General features: G+C 36.2%; 1 protein-coding gene across 2 annotated transcripts in view; it reads right to left on the bottom strand.

Annotated features, from left to right (window-relative positions):
* Window positions 1–2,935: 2,935 nt before the first annotated feature.
* The window catches only part of CUL3 (cullin 3), a 97,673-nt gene continuing 79,189 nt past the window's right edge, over window positions 2,936–21,419 (bottom strand). For both annotated transcript variants that reach the window (XM_068544339.1, XM_068544338.1), the window contains 3 exons: window positions 16,729–16,915; window positions 6,169–6,314; window positions 2,936–3,408 (listed from right to left, as the gene is read on the bottom strand). In XM_068544339.1, the coding sequence (XP_068400440.1) occupies window positions 3,277–3,408; window positions 6,169–6,314; window positions 16,729–16,915 (465 nt within the window). In that variant the 3' untranslated portion in view covers window positions 2,936–3,276. The remainder of the gene's footprint in view (window positions 3,409–6,168; window positions 6,315–16,728; window positions 16,916–21,419) is intronic.

Raw genomic sequence — 21,419 nt, 5'->3', positions numbered from 1 at the left:
ATACCATGTGAAAAATAAGGCTATAAAAATGGAGTCTTACGTTACAGTAGGCAGGCAAAGATATAACCCTCTAATACTTATTCGAAATGAGTATTTAAAACTGTAAACAAAAAAACCCCCAGCATTATCTGGATTTAACATACTACAGTTATTTTCCAAAATTAGGAACTATAGATTTAGAAGCCTGAGATCATGCCAACTAGTCTCCTAGGGATGGAGGCATAACTGTAAGATCCCTCGGTTGCCCTAGGGATGGAGGCATAACCGTAGGATCCCTCGGTTGCCAGCTAAGCCTTTCGTGCTACCCAACATACACAACTGAGGGATGGAGCATCAAGAGCGCTTCACTGACAAGTTCTTTGTCAAGAAAAGTGTGCCAGCATCTTGGAGTTTGGGGGTGGTACACGTCTGTATTTACAGTGCTACACACGTGATTCTAACACATCCTTTAGCGAGACATGCACCCCCTTCCCCATCCCCTTTTAAAACTCATTGACATAAAGAACCTTACAATCACAACCACAGTTTATTTTGTGAGGCTGTGTGTTCCCTAACTGCAATGAATTTTCAATCTTTAAATAATATAACTATGTAACAATTCAGAATAAACACTGCCCTGGATTCAAAAATGATAGCAGAGAATTACAATTTAACAAGTGAACAAAGAGTACATCATTTTTGCAGTTGGAAAACTATGCATCCATCCTCCTTAAAATTCTTCAAGTAAATCACCAAAATCTATTCACATCAACAGGATTAAATGAATGGTTAGGATGCATTATTCTTTGAGATTAAGACACTAAAAAATGAAGAAAAACGGCATGAACGATCTCTTGCTGAAAAGAAAGCAAGGTCAAAATGTATCACTATGAGCTTAATGAGCTAAAATAAAACTAATGCGCTAAAACATATAAAACATGTCAGGTGATCCAATTCTGTTTTTCAATGCAGCATCATTTTGCGACCACTAGACTCAACTGCAACTGACTGAAATGCAATTGAATGCAAATGGTTGCCTTTGCCCACCATACAACTCAACTGCAATTCAGAAATGTTTTAATATATTTACAAGCATTTAGAAGCATAAATGTTCTCCAAAACTAACAAGTATGTCTCTGAATTCTAGATGTAATTTGTACATCCACACTTGAGACAATGACATAAATTTAACCTGATTTTTAATAGTTCAAACCAGCACTTAAATTTTTGTTTTAATGTCTCATTTAGATTTCAAATGGAAGTTTTTACATCTTTCATTATTTATTAACTTGACAGTCTGAGTGTTCTGTTTCCCAAAGTGTTATATATATACCAATTAAATGATATATACAACATTTTGGGAAACAGAACACTCAGATTGTCAAGTTAATAAAAAATAAAAAAAATTATGAAACGTGAAATAACCAGTATTTTTCTAGGGCAAACACCCTGTCATTAAAGAAATTCCAATTGTGTAAGATCAGAAAGGGAAACCCTTCAGCTTTCCATGTTACACCTGACCTACTTGACCTCCTATCACTCAAGTATGGTGAAAGTATCCTGAGAATAATGTTCATGATAGTTTTCATTTGTATCTTAATTGCATCATGTAAAAGTGGAAAACAGAGAGATTAAGAGCGTAAGGCTTGTAATTTTCTACAGGACAGATGGAGACAAAACTAAATGTAGGAAGAGCATATTTGCAAGTCTTAAAGGAAAATTATAACCCAAGACGCATGGGGAAAAATATTTATGTGGAGTTTTTAATCCATATTAGAATTCAGTTGTAACTTGACCATAAATTTAAACAGATACCATCTTCTGAGACATACATTCTAATTAATGTATCAACAGTATCATAGTCAGTTGGTTACTTGAACTTATTAGTAACATGTCATTTTTCTATCAACAGAAATCTATAGTGGTTTGCCCCAATTACATATCTGAAACATTGTCCTATGAAAACAAAGTGAAACAAAATTAAATAAAACTGAAGATAAAAATACTCTAAAGTTAAAATAAAGCAAACTATAATCCTTGGCAGATCAATCAGGTAAAAAATATTGGTGAAAGTTGGAAGCACAGGATAACTGACACGAATCTTCAGCACAAAGTACATCTTTTGAAAACATGAAATGATGACTCTTTGGAGGACAACAGTTAAGAATGATCCAAGAATCATCAGGTTTGAAAAATATTGCTTAATCACTTTCCAAAACGCAGCTGCAAGAACTAAAGATCTTATTAGAAAATATTAAGGTAATCATATTTATTGCATCTTTAGAATGCATTTTGAAACAGAAAATTAACAGTGCATCCCACCTTCACCAAAATATATATTTAAGAGAGGGGGAACCTAAGATATTTAGAAACAAAGTGTAGACTGTATGTGCTTTTCAGAGGGGCTGAATTAAATACAACCAGCTGCCAACCTTGTGCTCTGACACACCTGAATTAGTATGTGTATATTAAATTCATTTATTTTTGTCTACAATAAATGAAATAAAAACACTGCCCTATACAATCCACTATTAGCAGTGAGTACAACAGCAAAAAATTTTTGTACAATTTATACATACTAAAATATTTTCTTTCTCTAGAGATAATGAAGAACAAAACCTAATCATTTTGAGAATTTGCGACATCTCAAATTACAGTAGGGAAAAATCAAACCAGGGTGTATACTGAGGCCAAAACAAAGGTTCCTGGTCATTAGGCTATTAGATTAGTAAGTGCAAGTGGTAGAATAAAGCATGCTCAAATTTTATGCTTGGGTCTCTGTATATTTATCAAACCTTTAAATTAAACAAGACGAGCTAAAGAAATGCCTTAAGCAGAGCGAGATAATTGGGAATTGTGTCATTTCTTTTACCATTTTTGTTACCCAACTTATACAATGCGCAAAGTGCTAAGCAACACTACAAAAACACATTTACGTGAACACTGAAGACCTGGGGAAATGAAATCCAACAATTTTATTTTAATGAGCTGTATTTTCTAAATTTTGTTTTATTTTTTCCTGTTTTCATACAGTATTGAAAACAAAACGCGGCACATTCACATTTTCCCGAGGAACTGTAAAGATGATCTCTACAGGGATAAACGTTGTAAAGCCTGAAGCTCAATCAATTGATGTTGAAAACTCTCAAAGGGAGTAAAGGCTTGATCTGAATGGTCTAGAACATGTACTGTAATTTAATAGAAGAGATGGTCGTCTTAATATTTAATGATTTAAAAGAACTTCCCAGTCCATGCGAAGAGTACAGTCCAATAATAAATCAAGTTTCTGAATGCATTTTATGCTACATATGTGTATACTTTGCGATCCTCAGGTGTTCGTGCCAAATATTCTCTCTCAATAAGTCCTTCGATACGTTTTTTAATAACAACTGGACTTGGTAAGAATCGAGCCTTCAACTGCTGAGTTACCTAAAAGAGAAGGTTAAAAAAAACAAAACAGCACTAATTCCTACCAGAAAATTAAAAAACAAAAACAAAAAACATTTCCATATAAACACACAAAAATTCTTATCTAAGAGTAGAACTGATATGTCATTTTAAGACTCAGCTCAAACTTTTCTAATTTGATTATGAACATTAAAAATACAGAAAATTAAAAAGGATTCTATTTGAAAATGTAATGTATGGCTAGAACATACCTCCTCACATCAGAATGTGAACGCTAAAGTGGATTAGTAGACGAATTAGTTGAAATATACTAGTATGAATTTATACCACGGTATAGTTTAACCCATTTTGAAGCTATAATCTAATGACTTCTGGGTTACTCTCCCAATTCACAGAATTTGGGTAGCATAATGTGTTTAAAAGCACCAACTCGGGACTCAGACTTGCCTGGATTCAAATCCCAGCTCTCCGACTTACTAGCTCTGGGCCCTTGGGAAAGTTACTTAACCTCATGAAGTTGTTGTGTAGATTAAATGAGTTAACAGATGTGATGCTTTAGAATAATGCCCAGTCCATAGTTAAGTGCTACTGTTGGTATTCTTTTCTCCAACAGCTGTCAGGATTCTAGGTATTGTGACATCGGTAATAATAAAACAGTAACTACAGCAGTAGCTGAAATCTGACTATGCACTATGTATCAGTCAGTTTTGTTTACATTTATTAATGCTCTTAACCCTGCCAAGTAGGCTGTCTCGTTTTACAAATGAGGAAAATAAGCCAGAGAGGAAAAATGATATGAACAAGTAGTAAACAGAGCCAGGAGAGATGAGAATCTACATCCTCCTGCCCCTGAGGCCCATGCTTTTCTCACTAATCCACTTAGTGATCTTGCAGATCACTCATCTAGCCATAAGCCAGCTTTTCTTTTACTTGTGTTGGATCAGTTCATTTCGAAGGCCAGAATGATTAACTCTTCAAAATCGGAAACGTCAGCACTTCACTCCCCAACTAAAATCCATCACTCTTCTAATATTATCACTCCAGTATCAACAAATTTGTTCTCAACCCACCTGAGACCCTGAATCAATCCTCTGGCCCTTTCTTCTAAGCTATCAATAACTTCTTCTTCTGACCTCACCTCCTTCCTTCATAAAAGATCACCTGAGCTGCACCCCCAACAGGACCTTCAACTCCCTGACTCCTTGGTTCTGTTCCATAAGCACCCATTCTACATTTACTACATCACCCCAAATCCACTACTCGGTTCTTTACTGAGTGAAGTTGTCGTTTTCACTCCTTTTGTGCAGATCTGGGGTCCACAGGCAAATACGGCCCACTGCCTGCTGCAATCCCTCCTGGAACACAGCACACTCACTTGTTATCTACGGATGCTTTCACGCTGCAACTGGCCATTTAAAAAAAGGTTGCCAATCACTGGTTTAGACTGATACCACAAATTTACAGCATTCAAGGTCAGCAAGTTCTCAAGCACCATAACCTCACATCCTGTTTTACATAAGGAAAGAGGCCATTTCGGTTTGAAACTCCTCAAACTCCCACCACCTTACATTTATCCATTTATCCATGCTTGTATCCATGTTTCATTCGAACCAGCCCTGCACCCAGCCCTGGGTTCTCAGGAAAGGCATTTGGTAGCATCCCTGTTAACACACCGACCACCTACCTGTGTTCTCTAAACAACCCTCTCGCCTTTCTTTTTCTAGACTTTAGTACATCAAGTAATTTTTCCCTCATCTCATTTTTCTTCCCTTTTGTTTTTAAGCATCTCTTCCTAACCTTAGAATATAAATATAACGCAATGTCTTCCCATCTAGAAAAACAGTATCCAGAAGCCCTCAACTCAACACTTAACCCTCTAGTATTGCTCTCTGTGCCCTTCCCACGAGCCAACACCTCAAAGGAGAAACCACTCACTTGGTGGTTTCACCTCCATTTACTTCTCAAGGCACTGCCATCAAATGTCTATTCTTACCAGTCCAATGAAAGTGGGAAAACTAACCAGTCACCTAACTGTCAACATGTCTTAAAGGTTTACTTGTTTTGGTTTTTTAATGATTTTTTAAATTACTGACTGACCACTCACCTATAATTCTCTTCCTCTGCCATGTGATACGAAGTCAACTTATAAACAATGCTATTAGCTGACGTGTGGAACACCGCAGCACACCGCCCCTCCCTTTTCCGTTGAAGAAACCAGCCTGTGTGTAGCCGAGCCAGCTACGGACCTAAGAGGCATCCTCCACTCCGCCCTCTCAGTTCCCACGATCAGTCAATACATGCCGTCAACTTCACTTCCCGTGTGTCTTCATTCAGCTATCTTCAACCAATACTTTATTCAGCCCTAATCACCTCGTTCCTCACTATTTCAATGGCTTCACAATGGTCTTCCCCTCCTTAGTTTCCTAATTTTTAGTATGTATGTACTCAATAAATAAGCTATTAATTTCTACAAGTATAGGTAGTTTGTTTTACATCAAAGTATTAAATAGCAGTGAAAAGTTTTTTCTTTATTCTTCATGTGACAATATTCTACCATTATCTTCATTACAAACATATTAGTTCTTAAAAGTGTGCACATATTTTGATGCATTGCTATGTTTAACTATCAAGCAAGTACCATGCTTTTAATGTGTTATTTGACTACGGTTTTCTAATTTTAAGATTGTATTCTAAATTAGCTGAATACAGTACTTTCCTAAATTTAAATTGCTAAAGTAATTTTGTCTTTTCTACATTAATCCAGTCTGGAAGTGTCCTCACCTCTGCTACTAACACATTGTGCTGCATCTTCTTCCTAGATTTCATTATCCGCACTATAGCAGCTTCTATCTCATGTTTTCTGTCGTCATCTACTTTCTGCCTTGTTTCTTTCCTTTCTGGGTCAGATTCACCTTGTTTGGCAGCAACTAAAAGACAAATAAAGACACTTACCATGTGATTATGATGTAAATTTCAAAGGTAATGAAAAACGTTTATAAGCAAACTTAATATAATTTACTATTATCGAGAAATCAATGTCAACCTCTGAATATACACCACACATATACTTATTAATTAAACACTCAAAAAGTGCCTAATTCAATGTTTACTTTAATAAATATTTAAGTAATTAACAGGCAGTAATATAAAAATTCTTCAATTCTAAATTATTCTTTTTAAATACTAGGAGTTTAATTTTACAGAGATAATAAAACAAATTTTATTTTTATAGAATTCAATGATTCCTTTCCTAGAAGAAAAAGAGTAGCTGGATATATTTAGCAGTAAAATTATCAGTAAATAATTTTCATTGCTTGTGACTTCCAGAGGTTAACTAGTATTTTACCACCATGACTCCAAGTTAAACCTCACCAAAAGCATCTCAAACAGGAGAAATGTGGGAACTTTAAGAGGAGGAAAGAACATGTATTGCCAAGATTTAGTTAGCTAAATAAAAAATTTTAAGTACCACTAGAACGTCACTTAACCAAACTCCATAGCAATTCTTTTGTACCTCTCATCAATTATTCAACAATTTCTTGTCATGTATCTTAGTAATTTTTAAATGTCATAATCTCAATATCACTAATGCAAACTATATTCCACTCTTTAGAAGTCTTACTCTGTTATTCCCTATAGTCTTCAAGGCAACTGCTAAAGAATTAAGTATAAAAGTCCCTTTCTCTTATAACCTTGCTCTAATTGAAGCAGCAGAGAAAGATTCTTTTTGTTTATTTGGTCATCAACAGGAGATAGATGTGAAGTTTCTGGAGGGAGAAATTGTAAAATTACAAAGAACCATATGCAACATTGCTGACTTAGCAGACTGTACAATTTAGAAGATCATTTTGGTGTGCATATTCATTCAGCTGTTTCTAATTAGAATCCCTTGGTTAAGAATTCTGCTTTCAGTGTCTTCTCCCAAGTTAATCAATACCTTAATAAAAAAGAGTAAAATTAGAATAAAATGCTCAACTAAAGAAGAAAAATGCTTTTCTTCAAAAATTCAATGTCATAAGGGGAAAAAAAAAGATAGAGGCACTGGATTAGATTGAATAGAACTAAATAAACATTAAAATCAATGTAATGTGGGACCCTTGACTGAATCCTGGATCCAAAAAATAAGATATGAAGGGCATTTTTTTTTTTTTTAATGATTTTTTTTTTTTTTTTAAATTTATTTTTGGCTGTGTTGGGTCTTCGTTGCTGTGTTCAGGCTTCCCCTGGTTGTGGCAAGCAGGGGCTACTCTTCGTTGCGGTGCGCTGGCCTCTCATTGCAGTGGCCTCTCTCCTTGTGGAGCACGGGCTCTAGGCGCGTGGGCTCCAGCAGCTGCGGCACGCGGGTTCAGTAGTTGTGGCTCACGAGCCCAGTCGCTCCGGGGCATGTGGGATCCTCCCGGACCAGGGACTGAACCCGTGTCCCCTGCATTGGCAGGCGGACTCTCAACCACTGCGCCACCGGGGAAGCCCTGAAAGGCATTTTTGAGACAACTGTGGACATGTAAATATGGGTGATATATAGATGTTTGGAATTATTAATTTTCTGGGGTGTGATATAGTATTACAATTATGTGGTAAAATCTTAATTCTGAGATAGGTATACGCTCAAGTATTTAAGTGGGAAGTGTTATAATGTTTGCAAATTAAGTTAAAATGCTGTAGGAAAGGAGGCGGAGTCAAGATGATGGTATGGGAAGATGCGGAGTTAGCGTCTCCCCACAACTAGGGCGCCTGCCGGCTGCTGGTGGGGGACACTCTGATGTCCAAGGAGACGGGAGGAACTGCAAAGTGAACCGGTAGGACACAGGGGGACTGAGGCGGGAGGAGAAGTAGAGGCCAGACAGGATCGGCACCCCTGAGGCCGGGTAGATCAGGAGACACAGGCGGGAGAGACTCACCAGTAAGAACAGGAAAGGAGCCTGCTGAGCTCCCAGGCCAGTCCCCTGTCCTCCAAAGTCCCCTCCAGGCCACGTAGGTCCTTGGGGGCATAGGAGGGAGGCCCAGGAGATCAGGAGGGGCCCTCCCAGACCAGAGGTGCAGGAGAGCAGAGGAGGGCATTTGCCCCACCACTCAAGCCCAGGAAGCCTGCTGGCCTCCTAGGTGAGGTCCCCTGCCCTCTGAGACCAGGGGTGGGGGGCATGCCTGTGCCCCTTCTGTTCCTTGAGCCTAAGCTCCACCCCCCACAGCCCCCAGGGCCTTTTCCAGCCCTGTGGGTCCTGAGCATAGGCCCTGCCCACCACCCAAACCTCCCCCTTGCTTAAGCACCCCCTCCACAGCCAAGGTCCCTCCCCCCTTTTTCTTTTCTCTCCTCTTTTTTTACTTTTGTGGTACTGATCTGATGTACCTTCCGGTTGTTGATTCATCTGTATTTTTATATTATTCCTAACATATCTGTTAGTTTCCTTACCTAATTTTATTTTTTACTTTGTTATTGTTTTTTTTTTTTTTTTTGCTGCCCCAGGCGGCTTGCAAAATCTCGGTTCATGAGCCTGGGGTTGGGCGGAAGCTCCTGCGGTAGGAACTCTGAGTCCGAACCACTGGACTAACAGAGAACCTCAGACCCCAGGGAATATTCATCAGAGTGAGGACTCACAGAGGTCCTCAGCTCAACACGAAGACCCAGCTCTATCCAATAAGCCTACAAACTCCAGTGCTGGAAGCCTCAGGCCAAACAACCAGTAAGATAGGAACACAATCCCACTCATTTAAAAAAAAAAAAAAAAGAGATGGCAAAAAACATGTCACAGATGAAGGAGCAAGGTAAAAACCTACAAGGCCAAATAAATGAAGAGGAAATAGGCAATCTACCTGGAAAAGAATTCATAATAATGATAGTAAAGATGATCCAGAATCTCAGAAATAGAATGGAGGTACGGATTGAGAACATCAAGAAATGTTTAACAAAGGTCTAGAAGAACTAAAGAACAAAGAGATGAACAACATAATAACTGAAATGAAAATTACACTAGAAGGAAACAATAACAGAATAACTGAGGCAGAAGAACAAGTAAGTGAGCTGGAAGTCAAAATGGTAGAAATAACTGCCGAGGAGCAGAATAAAGAAAAAAGAATGAAAAGAATTGGAGACAATCTCAGAGACCTCTGAGACAACACTAAACGCACCAACATTCGAATTAGAGGGGTCCCAGAAGAAGAAGAGAAAAAGAAAGGGTCTGAGAAAATATTTGAAGAGATTATAATTGAAAACTTCCCTAACATGGGAAAGGAAATAGTCACCCAAGTCCAGGAAGCACAGAGTCCCAAACAGGATAAACCCTAGGAAAAACACACCAAGACACATATTAATCAAAGTAACAAAAATTAAACTCAAAGAAAAAATATTAAAAGCAGCAAGGGAAAAACAAGAAATAACATACGAAGGAATCCCCATAAGGTTATCCGCTGATTTTTCAGTGGAAACTCTGCAGGCCAGAAGGGAGTGGCAGGATATACTTAAAGTGATGAAAGAGAAAAACCTACAACCAAGATTACTCTACACAGCAAGGATGTCATTAAGATTCGATGGAGAAGTCAAAAGCTTTTCAGACAAGCAAAAACTAAGAGAATTCAGCACCACCAAACCAGCTTTACAACAAATGCTAAAGAAACTTCTCTAAGGGGGAAACACAAGAGAAGAAAAAGACCCACAAAAACAAACCCAAAACAATTAAGAAAATGGTAATAGGAACATACATATTGATTATTACCTTCAATGTGAATGGATTAAATGCCCCAACCAAAAGACACAGACTTGCTGAATGGATACAAAAACAAGACCCATATATATGCTGTCTAGAAGAGACCCATTTCAGACCTAGGGACACATACAGACTGAAACTGAACGGATGGAAAAAGATATTCCATGCAAATGGAAAGAAAGCTGAAGTAGCAATACTCGTATCAGATAAAACAGACTTTAAAATAAAGACTGTTACAAGAGATAAGGAGGGACACTACATAATGATCAAAGGATCAATCCAAGAAGAAGATACAACAATTATAAATGTTTAGGCACCCAACACAGTAGCACCTCAATACATAAGGCAAATGCTAACAACCATGAAAGGAGAAATTGACAGACACACAATAATAGTAGGGGACTTTAACACCTCACTTACACCAATGGACAGATCATCCAGAGAATAAATAAGGAAACACAACCTTTAAATGGCGCAACAGACCAGATAGATCTAATTGATATTTATAGAACATTCCACCCAAAAGTGGCAGAATACACTTCCTTCTCAAGTGCACGTGGAACATTCTCCAGGATAGATCACATCTTGGGTCACAAATCAAGCCTTGAAAAACTTAAGAATATTGAAATTGTATCAAACATCTTTTCTGACCACAATGCTATGAGACTGGAAATCAATTACAGGAAAAAAACTGTAAAAAACACAAATACATGGAGGCTAAACAGTGCACAACTAAATAACCAAGAGATCGCTGAAGAAATCAAAGAGGAGATCAAAAAATACCTAAAACAAATGACAATGAAAACACGACGACCCCAAAACCTATGGGATGCAGCAAAAGCAGTTCTAAGAGGGAAGTTTACAGCAATACAATCTCACCTCAAGAAACAAGGAAAATCTCAAACAATCTAACCCTACACTTAAAACAACTAGAGAAAGAAGAACAAAGAAAACCCAAAACCGGTAGAAGGAAAGAAATCATAAAGATCAAAGCAGAAATAAATGAAATACAAACAAAGAAAACAATAGCAAAGATCAATAAAACTAAAAGCTGGTTCGTTGAGAAGTTAAACTGATAAACCCTTAGCCAAACTCATCAAGAAAAAAAGGGAGGACACAAATCAATAAAATTAGAAATGAAAAAGGAGAAATCACAACTGACACTGCAGAAATACAAAGAATTATAAGAAACTACTACAAACAACTCTATGCCAATAAAATGGACAACCATGAAGAAATGGACAAATTCTTGGAAAGGTACAATTTTCCAAGACTGAACCAGGAAGAATTAGAAAATATAAACAGACCTATCACAAGTAATGAAATTGAAACCATAATTAAAAATCTTCCAGCAAACGAAAGTCCAGGACCAGATGGCTTCACAGGCGAATTCTATCAAACATTCAGAGAAGAGCTAACACCCATCCATCTCAAGCTCTTCCAAAAAATTGCATAGGGAGAAACACTCCCAAGTTTATTCTAAGAAGCCACCATCATCCTGATACCAAAACCAGAAAGACATCACAAAAAAAGAAAATTATAGACCAATATCACTGATGAACACAGATGCAAAAAACCTCAACAAAATACTAGCAAACAGAATCGAAAAGCACATTAAAAGGACCATACACCATGATCAAGTGGGAATCATCCCAGGGATGCAATGATTCTTCAATATATGCAATCAATCAATGTGATACACCACATTAACAAATTAAGGAATAAGAACCATATGATCATCTCAATAGATGCAGAAAAAGCTTGTGACAAAATTCAACACCCATTTATGATAAAAACTCTCCAGAAAATGAGCATAGAGGGTACCTACCTCAACATAATCAAGGCCATATATGACAAACCCACAGCAAGCATCATACTCAATGGTGAAAAACTGAAAGCATTTCCACTAACATCAGGGACAAGACAAGGATGTTCACTCTCGCCACTATTACTCAACATAGTTTTGGAAGTCCTAGCCATAGCAATCAGAGAAGAAGAAGAAATAAAAGGAATACAAATTGGAAAAGAAGAAGTAAAACTGTCACTGTTTGCCGATGACATGATATTATACATAGAAAATCCTAAAGATGCCACCAGAAAACTACTAGAACTAATCAATGAATTTGGTAAGGTTGCAGGACACAAAATTAATGCACAGAAATCTCTGGCATTCCTATACACCAACAATGAAAAATCAGAAAGAGAAATTAAGGAAACACTCCCATTTACCACTGCAACAAAAAGAATAAAATACCTAGGAATAAACCTGCCTAAGGAGGCAAAAGACTTGTACTCAGAAAACTATAAAACACTGATGAAAGAAATCAAAGATGACATGAACAGATGGAGAAATATACCATGTTCTTGGGTTGGAGGAATCAATACTGTGAAAAATGACTATACTACCCAAAGCAATCTACAGATTCAATGCAATCCCTAGCAAACTACCAATGGCATTCTTCACAGAATTAGAACAAAAAATTTTACAATTCGTATGGAAACACAAAAGACCCCAAATAGCTAAAGCATCTTGAGAAAGAAAAACGGAGTTGGAGGAATCAGGCTCCCCGACTTCGAACTACACCACAAAGCTACAGTAATCAAGACAGTACGGTAGTGGCACAAAAACAGAAATACAGATCAATGGTATGGGACAGAATGCCCAGAGATAAACCCACGCCCGTATGGTCAACTAATTTACGACAAAGGAGGCAAGAACAAACAATGGAGAAAAGACAGCCTCTTCAGTAAGTGGTGCTAGGAAAACTGGACAGCTACATGTAAACGAATGAAATTAGAACACTCCTAACACCATACACAAAAATAAACTCCAAATGGGTTAAAGACTTAAATATAAGACCAGACACTATAAAACTCTTAGGGGAAAACATAGGAAAAACACTCTGACATAAACCACAGCAAGATCTTTTTTGACCTACCTTCTAGAATAAGGGAAATAAAAGCAAAAATAAACAAATGGGACTTAATTAAACTTAAAAGCTTTTGCACAGCAAAGGAAACCATAAACAAGACAAAAAGACAACCCTCAGAATGGGAGAAAATATTTGCAAATGAAACAACAAAGGATTAATCTCCAAAATCTACAAACAGCTCATGGAGCTCAATATCAAAAAAACAAACAATCCAGTTAAAAAATGGGTGGAAGACCTAAACAGACATTTCACAAAGGAAGACATACAGATGGCCAAGAGGCACATGCAAAGATGCTCAACATCACTAATTATTAGAGAAATGCAAATCAAAGCTACAATGAGGTATCACCTCATGCTGGTCAGAATGGCCATTATCAAAAAATCTAGAAACAATAAATGCTGGAAAGGGTGTGGTGAAAAGGGAACTCTCCTGCACTGTTGGTGGGAATGTAAACTGATACAGCCATTATGGAGAACAGTATGGAGGTTCCTTAAAAAACTAAAACTAGAATTACCATATGACCCAGCAATCCCACTACTGGGCATATACCCTGAGAAAACCATAATTCAAAAAGAGACATGTACCACAATGTTCACTGCAGCACTATTTACAATAGTCAGGACATGGAACCAACCTAAATGCCCAGTGACAGATGAATGGATAAAGAAGATGTGGCACTTATATACAATGGAATATTACTCAGCCATAAAAAGAAAAGTGGAGTTATTTGTAGTGAGGTGGATGGACCCAGAGTCTGTCACACAGAGTGAAGTAAATCAGAAAAACAAATATCATATATTAACGCATATATGTGGAACCTAAAAAAAAAAAAAAGATACTGACGATGAAGCTAGTTGCAGGGCAGGAATAAAGAGGTAGACATAGAAAATGGACTTGAGGACATGGGGTGGGAGGGCGAAGCTGGGGCGAAGTGAGAGTAGCATCGACATACATACACTACCGAATGTGAAATAGTTGGCTGATGGGAAGCAGCTGCATAGCACAGGGATATCGGCTTGGTGCTCTGCGATGACCTAGAGACGCGGGATAGAGAGGATGGCAGGGAGGCTCAAAAGGGAGGGGATATGGGGACATGGCTAATTCACTTTCTTGTGCAACAGAAACTAACATAGTATTGTGAAGCAATTATACTCCAATAACGAGCTATTTAAAAAAATGCCGTGGGAAATATATACATATATGAAGGGAGGAGAGGGAGAGCGCGAGGGTGGAAATAAGGGTGCTTGAGCAAATGTGGCAAAATTTTAACGATTATCTATTAGAGTGTTTTTCACTTTTCCTGCAGATGTGAAAATAAATAAAATGGTGGAGGGAAAAAAACAACTTTTTAACAATCCACTTGGTTCATCTAAATTTGGTCACCCAAATTAATATACTCCAAGATAAATGGGAAGATTGTGGTGATACACACTGAATTATGATGTTTTTAAAAATGTGAGGGCAGGAGCTCACTCCCAGAGCCTAGCACAATACTCTCTGCATTTAAGAAGAGCATAACAAGGGTATCTGCTGTGTAAGTGGGTACCTAAGTAGATGTATTAGGAGGAAAGGGACAGAGAAGGTGAGTGCTGGTGGTGGGGAAGGCTGTCAACTATGGAAATCACTGTAAAATACACCGAATCTAATTCTTTTCAAAGGTTGTGTTATTTGAGTAAATGCTTTTCACTTTTTGCTTGAATGTCTACTACAGACCATGGTAAAAAGCAGCATAAGTAGGTAAGATCAGCCTCTCTGAATATTTGATTACGAGTCTGAGTACTTTCTCAAAAAGGCAAACGTGTATTTTGACAACTTTAAAAAAACTATGTGGTCACAATACTTATCACCAGAGAGAAAATTTTAACTTCTACAAAATATCAGTAAGAGCCAAGATAATCTAAGCACCATTTCAAAATGAAAAGCATTTTTCTTTACAGAATTTTACAGCTGAAAAGAACTTTAAAAGGTCATCTAGTCCAATTCTTCATCATGTATAACTATATTCCTATTTTAATCAGATCAAAAATATTATACACACACACTTAACACCAAAAATTAACAATCTATGAAGAAGATTATTTTTTTGATAATCATAATAATATCTGACAATATTTGCAGGGCATGATGGAATCTTGCATTACAAAGACACTTAATTATTTAGGATAAAGCAGGGTGAGGCTAAGTATTTCAGATATGTATCACCATATATCCTCCAAATCTGAGATTCAAGTAAGTCCTGATATCCAAAAACCCATCGCTGTCCAAAACTATAAAGTCGTATGTCTTGTACTGGGAGAAGAAGAAATTTTATTCCACGACCCTCCTTAGCACAGTTCTGTTTTATTTTTAATATACATCTGTGTCCCAAAGATATGGATCAATTTTGGAGATGAAGATAAGATACAATGATAAGGTTGGCAATGATGGGACAAAGTAGTCAAGACTGTAAAGAGAGACCACCCTGCTTTGAAAAGAATATCCAATTAGGGTCAAAAAGAAAAACAAAAGTGTATATAAAAAGTTCCTGAGGGGCTTCCCTGGTGGCGCAGTGGTTGGGAATCTGCCTGCCAATGCAGGGGATACGGGTTCCAGCCCTGGTCTGGGAGGATCCCACATGCCGCGGAGCAACTGGGCCCGTGAGCCACAACTACTGAGCCTGCGCGTCTGGAGCCTGTGCTCCACAACAAGAGAGGCCGCGATAGTGAGAGGCTCGCGCACCGCGATGAAGAGTGGCCCCCACTCGCCGCAACTAGAGAAAGCCCTCGCACAGAAACGAAGACCCAACACAGCCAATAAATAAATAAATAAATAAATAAACAAATAATTAAAAAAAAAAAAAAAAAAAGTTCCTGAATCAATATATTCCGGCAATCAATTGTATATTTAACATTAAAATAATTTTAAAAAGACTTTATCTTTTATTAATACATAATGTAAAACCATTTTCAAATCAGAAAATTGTAGTCATTTAAAAAGTTTACCTTACTGTACAGACATATTAGCTGTAATGGATAAACTACCACTGGGAAGCTTATCTAATACTAGTTTTGAAACCAGGTAGCCAAGCTACATTAGAGTTTTAAAAATCAGCAAAGGTGAAGTGCCTTTTTTCCTCCTTAAATGCATCGAAAGTATACACCTTACATTGCTAAATATACAATCGGTAGGACGTTTACCATCAACCTAAAAAAAAGCTGTGCCAAAATCTGTTCACCAACAGGGTCACCACTGTTTTTAAGTTAGAGAGAGAATATGGGTTTTAAAAATTTTGAAACTTAGAAAGTATTTATCAAATATAAATAGTTGCATTTAAAGATTAAATTTTAAATAGGTAACCCCCAATTCTGAGAAATTTATAAATGTCTTAAAATAGACATCAATGACTATTAGTTAACTCAACCAGTTAAAAAAAATTATTTTATAAGTACTAATATGTTCATAAAATTATATTTCACTTGTCGAAAACCATATGGAAATAAATACTTGTTCACATTATGAATGACTTTTTAAAATGCTTACTGTACTTGGATTCAACTGCATTTTGACAGGAACACATATCAATAAAAGTGCTTTATTTCTTAAGCCTATATGTCATGCAGCACCAGAAAAGCATTACTTTTTAAAAAATAGAAATCCAACAATTAAGAATATTTTTAGAAAAAAGAAATATATATAATTTTTTTAGAGAGAAAAATATAATTCCAGATACCTGTTTGAATCTTGACTCTGTGTAGTTTGGATGTGAACTGATCATTAACTGTAAATATGTGACCATTTTCTATTTCCTTGGACTTGGGTTCTTTTGTGAGAACCCGCTGTGTTGGTTTACCACAGGCGAGGGACTGCAGGGCTCTAACAAGTTCTCTTTCAGGGATATCTGTCTCTTGTTGGATTTCCTGAAATTTCATCAGATTAACATAATTAGACTTTCTGAAAGATTAATTAGTAAGTAAAATTGACCAAGCAGTAATTAGAGAGGAAATTCCATTAAAGAAATAATTTACAACAAAGAACTTCCTGACTATTATGACACTAAAATCTCACTTATTTGAACAAATTATAGAGAAAAAGTTGGTTCAAATTACAAAATACTGAAAAGACATGTATTTTTTGTTTCAGAGATATAAAGCGTAGTCTAAGAATGTCATCCAGCAGAGATTATTAAGGGACCTGCTTTAATATTTAGGTAAAAAACAAAGTGTTAATCAACATATGATTGCTAATTTTAGAAATACTCTACAATCTTCCTCTCAAGTTTATCCATACTACTCTTTTGCTTAGCAACTTCTTTCCTAGAAATAAGCAAAGTAAGCCTGACCTAAGGTCTTCTATCATACTATCAAAATTTACAATCCAAGTTGACCATTTTTACTGCCTGTATAACCAAATTAAAAAAAAATTTTTTTTAAACACTTGGTAATTAATACTAAATATGAAAAGCAATATGAAATATGTTTTGAAGTACAGGTGATAATTTTTGCTACATATTATGGCATGAATAAAATGTAATACTGAAAAAAAAAAGCAGTTCAGGAAAGAGTGACTCTGTAACTTTTAAATTCATTATACTCCTTTTATGGCAGTAAGAGAACTGCACATGAATATGATTTAGTCCCTTCACACCTGCAGGTACTGCACGGCGCAGCAGAGCTTCATGTTAGGATGTAGCGTTTTGCTTCACTGTATAAAGCTGTTTTTCTCTCAAAAGGAGCTCAGGAAGAGTGGGAATAAAGATGGTGTTATTCAGAGTATGTAACTGATCTGGAGAGAGTTGTTCTCCCTTTCACAAGTCTCTGAGGAACAGTTCAGGCTTTTCTAAAGGACTGTCAGTAAGTGAGACTGAAAGAAATGTGACCGATCGTGATGACGATGCATATTCGCTTGCTTCAAATGATCTCAGTGCGTCTACATACTTCAGACGTGTAAATGCTAATCCCAGCAAATTAAATAGGTGCTATTAATAATTAGAATGTTAACTGGAATTATTATATACATGCTAAAAGTGACGTATTTTCATGTATTATTGTTTAACCATAGTCAAAGAGCCGGAAATACCTTCTTAGGTGGTATTTTAACAACTACAGATCATTCCTAGAGGTAGCTACAGATCTTCTTCAAATTACAATGGGGTTATGTCCTAATAAACTCATAGTACTGAATAAGATGAAAATGCATTTAATGCACTTAACCTACTGAACATCCTAGCTGAGCCTAGCCTACCTTAAACATGCTCAGAACACGTACCTTAGCCTATAGTTGGGCAAAATCTTCTAACACAAAGCCTATTTTATAATAGTGTTGAATATCTCATGTAATTATTGAATATTGTACTGAAAGTAAAAAGCAGAATGGTTGTGTGGGTACAGAATGGTGATAAGTGTATCAGTTGTTTACTCTTGTGATCACCTAGCTGAGAGCTGCAGCTTGCTGATCCCAGCCTGGGAAAAGATCAAAATTCAAAGTACAGCCTCAACCGAATGCGTATTGCTTTGTGCCATTAAAGTTGAAAAATCTTAAGTCAAACCACCATAAGTCAGGAACTGTCTGTATTGCAATTCAATGTTCATCCTTCTATGCCATTTTTGTAAATACATCTACATATATATATGTATATATACACACACACACACGAATACAAATACACATATACATGTATGTACATTAACATACTTACCTATACACTAGTATTAGTGTTAAATATAAACAGGATCACACCATATGAATTCTTCCATTAATTTCTTGGTGATTTTCCATGTTTGCATAACGACGTTAAAGCTACAGGGAATTCCATAGTACTGCTCTATCACAATATGGAGATTGAGATTGTATCCAGTTTTGTGATGGAGCATGCATTCCTGCCTGAGTACAAGAGCTAGGTTTCTGAAGCAGATTTCTAGAAATGTACTTGTTTCCTCAGAGTTATAAAGATTTTTATATTTCATAGACAGTGACAAACTGCCTTTCAAGTTTCTTAACTATTTAACTTCATAGCAGTTATAAGTATTCATTCTCTCTACCTTCAAACACAGAACATTTTTCTTCTGCCCATCTATTGGGCTAAAAATGTTATCTCATTATTTTAATTTGTACTTCTATAACCAGTAGAAGAAAAAACCCATCTTTTTATGTTTACAAGATATCTGTAACTCTTCTTCTGTGCTTTATCTATTCATATTCCTTCCACGTTTTTCTGTTCAACTGTTTTTGTATTGACTTACTGGTGCTCTTTACGTATTACAGTTTTCAATACTCTTACTTGATGTAAATAATTTCTCCTGGACTCTTTATCTTCTCTTTTAACTTATTTCATCATTTACATGTTTTACTACTTTTTTTTACGTGGTTAAATCTGTCAGTCTTTTTCTTTGTGGTTTATGTAACAGGCTTGAAAAAAGGCCTTACTTATATCACGCTTATCAAAATATTCTGTTTTTTTTCTATTACATTTATAGATTTGTGCTTATATCTACCTGGAATTTGATTTTGATTGTACATTTGATATGACATATGGAACTAAGTTTGCCATACTACTCTCCTTCCATTCCCACAAATGAAGTAGCAGTTATTTTAATTTAGTTTATTAGAAATGTTAAATATATTGCATCCCAAACACCTCTCTATATACTAATCTGTTTCTGGACTCCCTATTTTGTTCAAATGACCTATTTGTCTACACATGTTAAAAACAATTTTAACTTTGAGGTATGTCTGGGTACTAAGACATACTCCTTTCCCTCTTACTGGGCCTTCCCATCTCCCAAATCCCTGCCCCTCATTGCCTATTCTTGTGCATTTTCTTGCCCAGATGAATTTTGGGATCAGCTTGTCAAGTTTCACAGAAAAGAAATCTTCCGCAGATTTGGATCGAGATTTCACTGAATTTATAGGTGACTTAAAAAAAAAACCTCCTTTATAACACATAACTTTCCCTTTCAGGTACATTTACCCTTCCATATTCTTTTCTTTTATTGCCTTTTTTGTGTAAGTCTTCTACTTTTTGTGTTAGAATGATTCCTAGAAAGATTATGATTCTTATTAAAACATCCTTTTCCTCATGTCATTTTCAGATTAATTCTGATGTAGAGAAAAGCTGACTTACAGTAAGTATGACTTATAGAAAAACTTTTCAACCAAACTCTCCTCAAAGAATAATTTCTCAGTTGATTATTATAGCTGACGATCATACTGTCTACAAACTTTGTCAACTCCTGATATTTATAAATTTCATTCCTTTTTCTTTTCTAGTGTGTTAATTAGGACCTGAAAAACAAGGCTGGATAGTAGTAGTAAAGGCAGGTATCCTAAATTGTTCCTAACCTTAATGGGAAGGTGTCTAACATTTTACTACTAATTACTGTTTGCTTAGGTCTCTTATTTAAAGCTTAGGTCTCTCATTAGATACACCCATATGCCATTAGGCATTTCATTCTATCCTTAGGTGGCTAAGAGTACCCCATCTGGAAATAAGAAGTGGGGACTGACTTTTCTCACGTGCTTTTTGCACATTTGTGGAAATCACTGATTTTCTCCTTGAAATGATGTCTGGTAATATAGCAGGTGATCAGTTAATTTTATTATTATTATAAAATCTCAGTAGCTGTTAACAAATTCCTTCTTTGTATTCCAGGAATAAACCCTGTTTGGACAGAGTGGATTATTATTTCAATAGACTGCTGAATATAACTTGCTAATGATATTTTACTTAAGATTTGTGTATTTATTTTGAATAAACTATAGCCTCCCTTTCTTTTTTGTATTTTCCTTGTTCAGTTTTAGTAATAAGGTTATGCCAGCCTCAGATATTTCCCAAGAACAATTTGTGTATTTTGCTTCCTGAGTTCAAAATTCCCTGTATAGCTTTCAATTTTAATTTGCTAATTGTGTTATTCAAATCTTCTATATCCCTCTTTTTTACCGTATAGTCAATCAGTACATTTGTGAGGGATTTCTGTAACTGTGGAATTGTCTATTTCTCCTTGTACTTCCAACCATTTTCCTTCATATATTGTTATGCCACATTAATGACATCAGTTCTCGATGAAATATCAATTACCACTGTTGTTTAATGGTTTTCTATTCAAATTCTGTCTGACATTCATTTTGCTACTGTCTACAATTAGCTTTTATATTTCAGACTCATTTTCAGAAATTTTTGAAAAGTATAATAAAGAACATTCAGAAAAATATGTATTAATATCCATACCTCTTCTAAAAATTAAATGCTATTACTAAAAATCCAAGGTACAGATTACCATTATATGTATTTCCGTATTTTAGCTGTTCTAAATCACAATACGAACTTCATTCCAAAAACTATATAAAAAGAGGAAAAAGCCTGAGCAGCCTGACTATGGATTAAATGTGACACTACAATAAATGCCACCTTTTGTAGGCAGTTTC

This window comes from Eschrichtius robustus, chromosome 5 (assembly GCF_028021215.1).
Source record: "Eschrichtius robustus isolate mEscRob2 chromosome 5, mEscRob2.pri, whole genome shotgun sequence".
NCBI classification, from domain to species: Eukaryota; Metazoa; Chordata; class Mammalia; order Artiodactyla; family Eschrichtiidae; genus Eschrichtius; species Eschrichtius robustus.
This window is presented reverse-complemented; position numbering and strand designations above follow the sequence as displayed.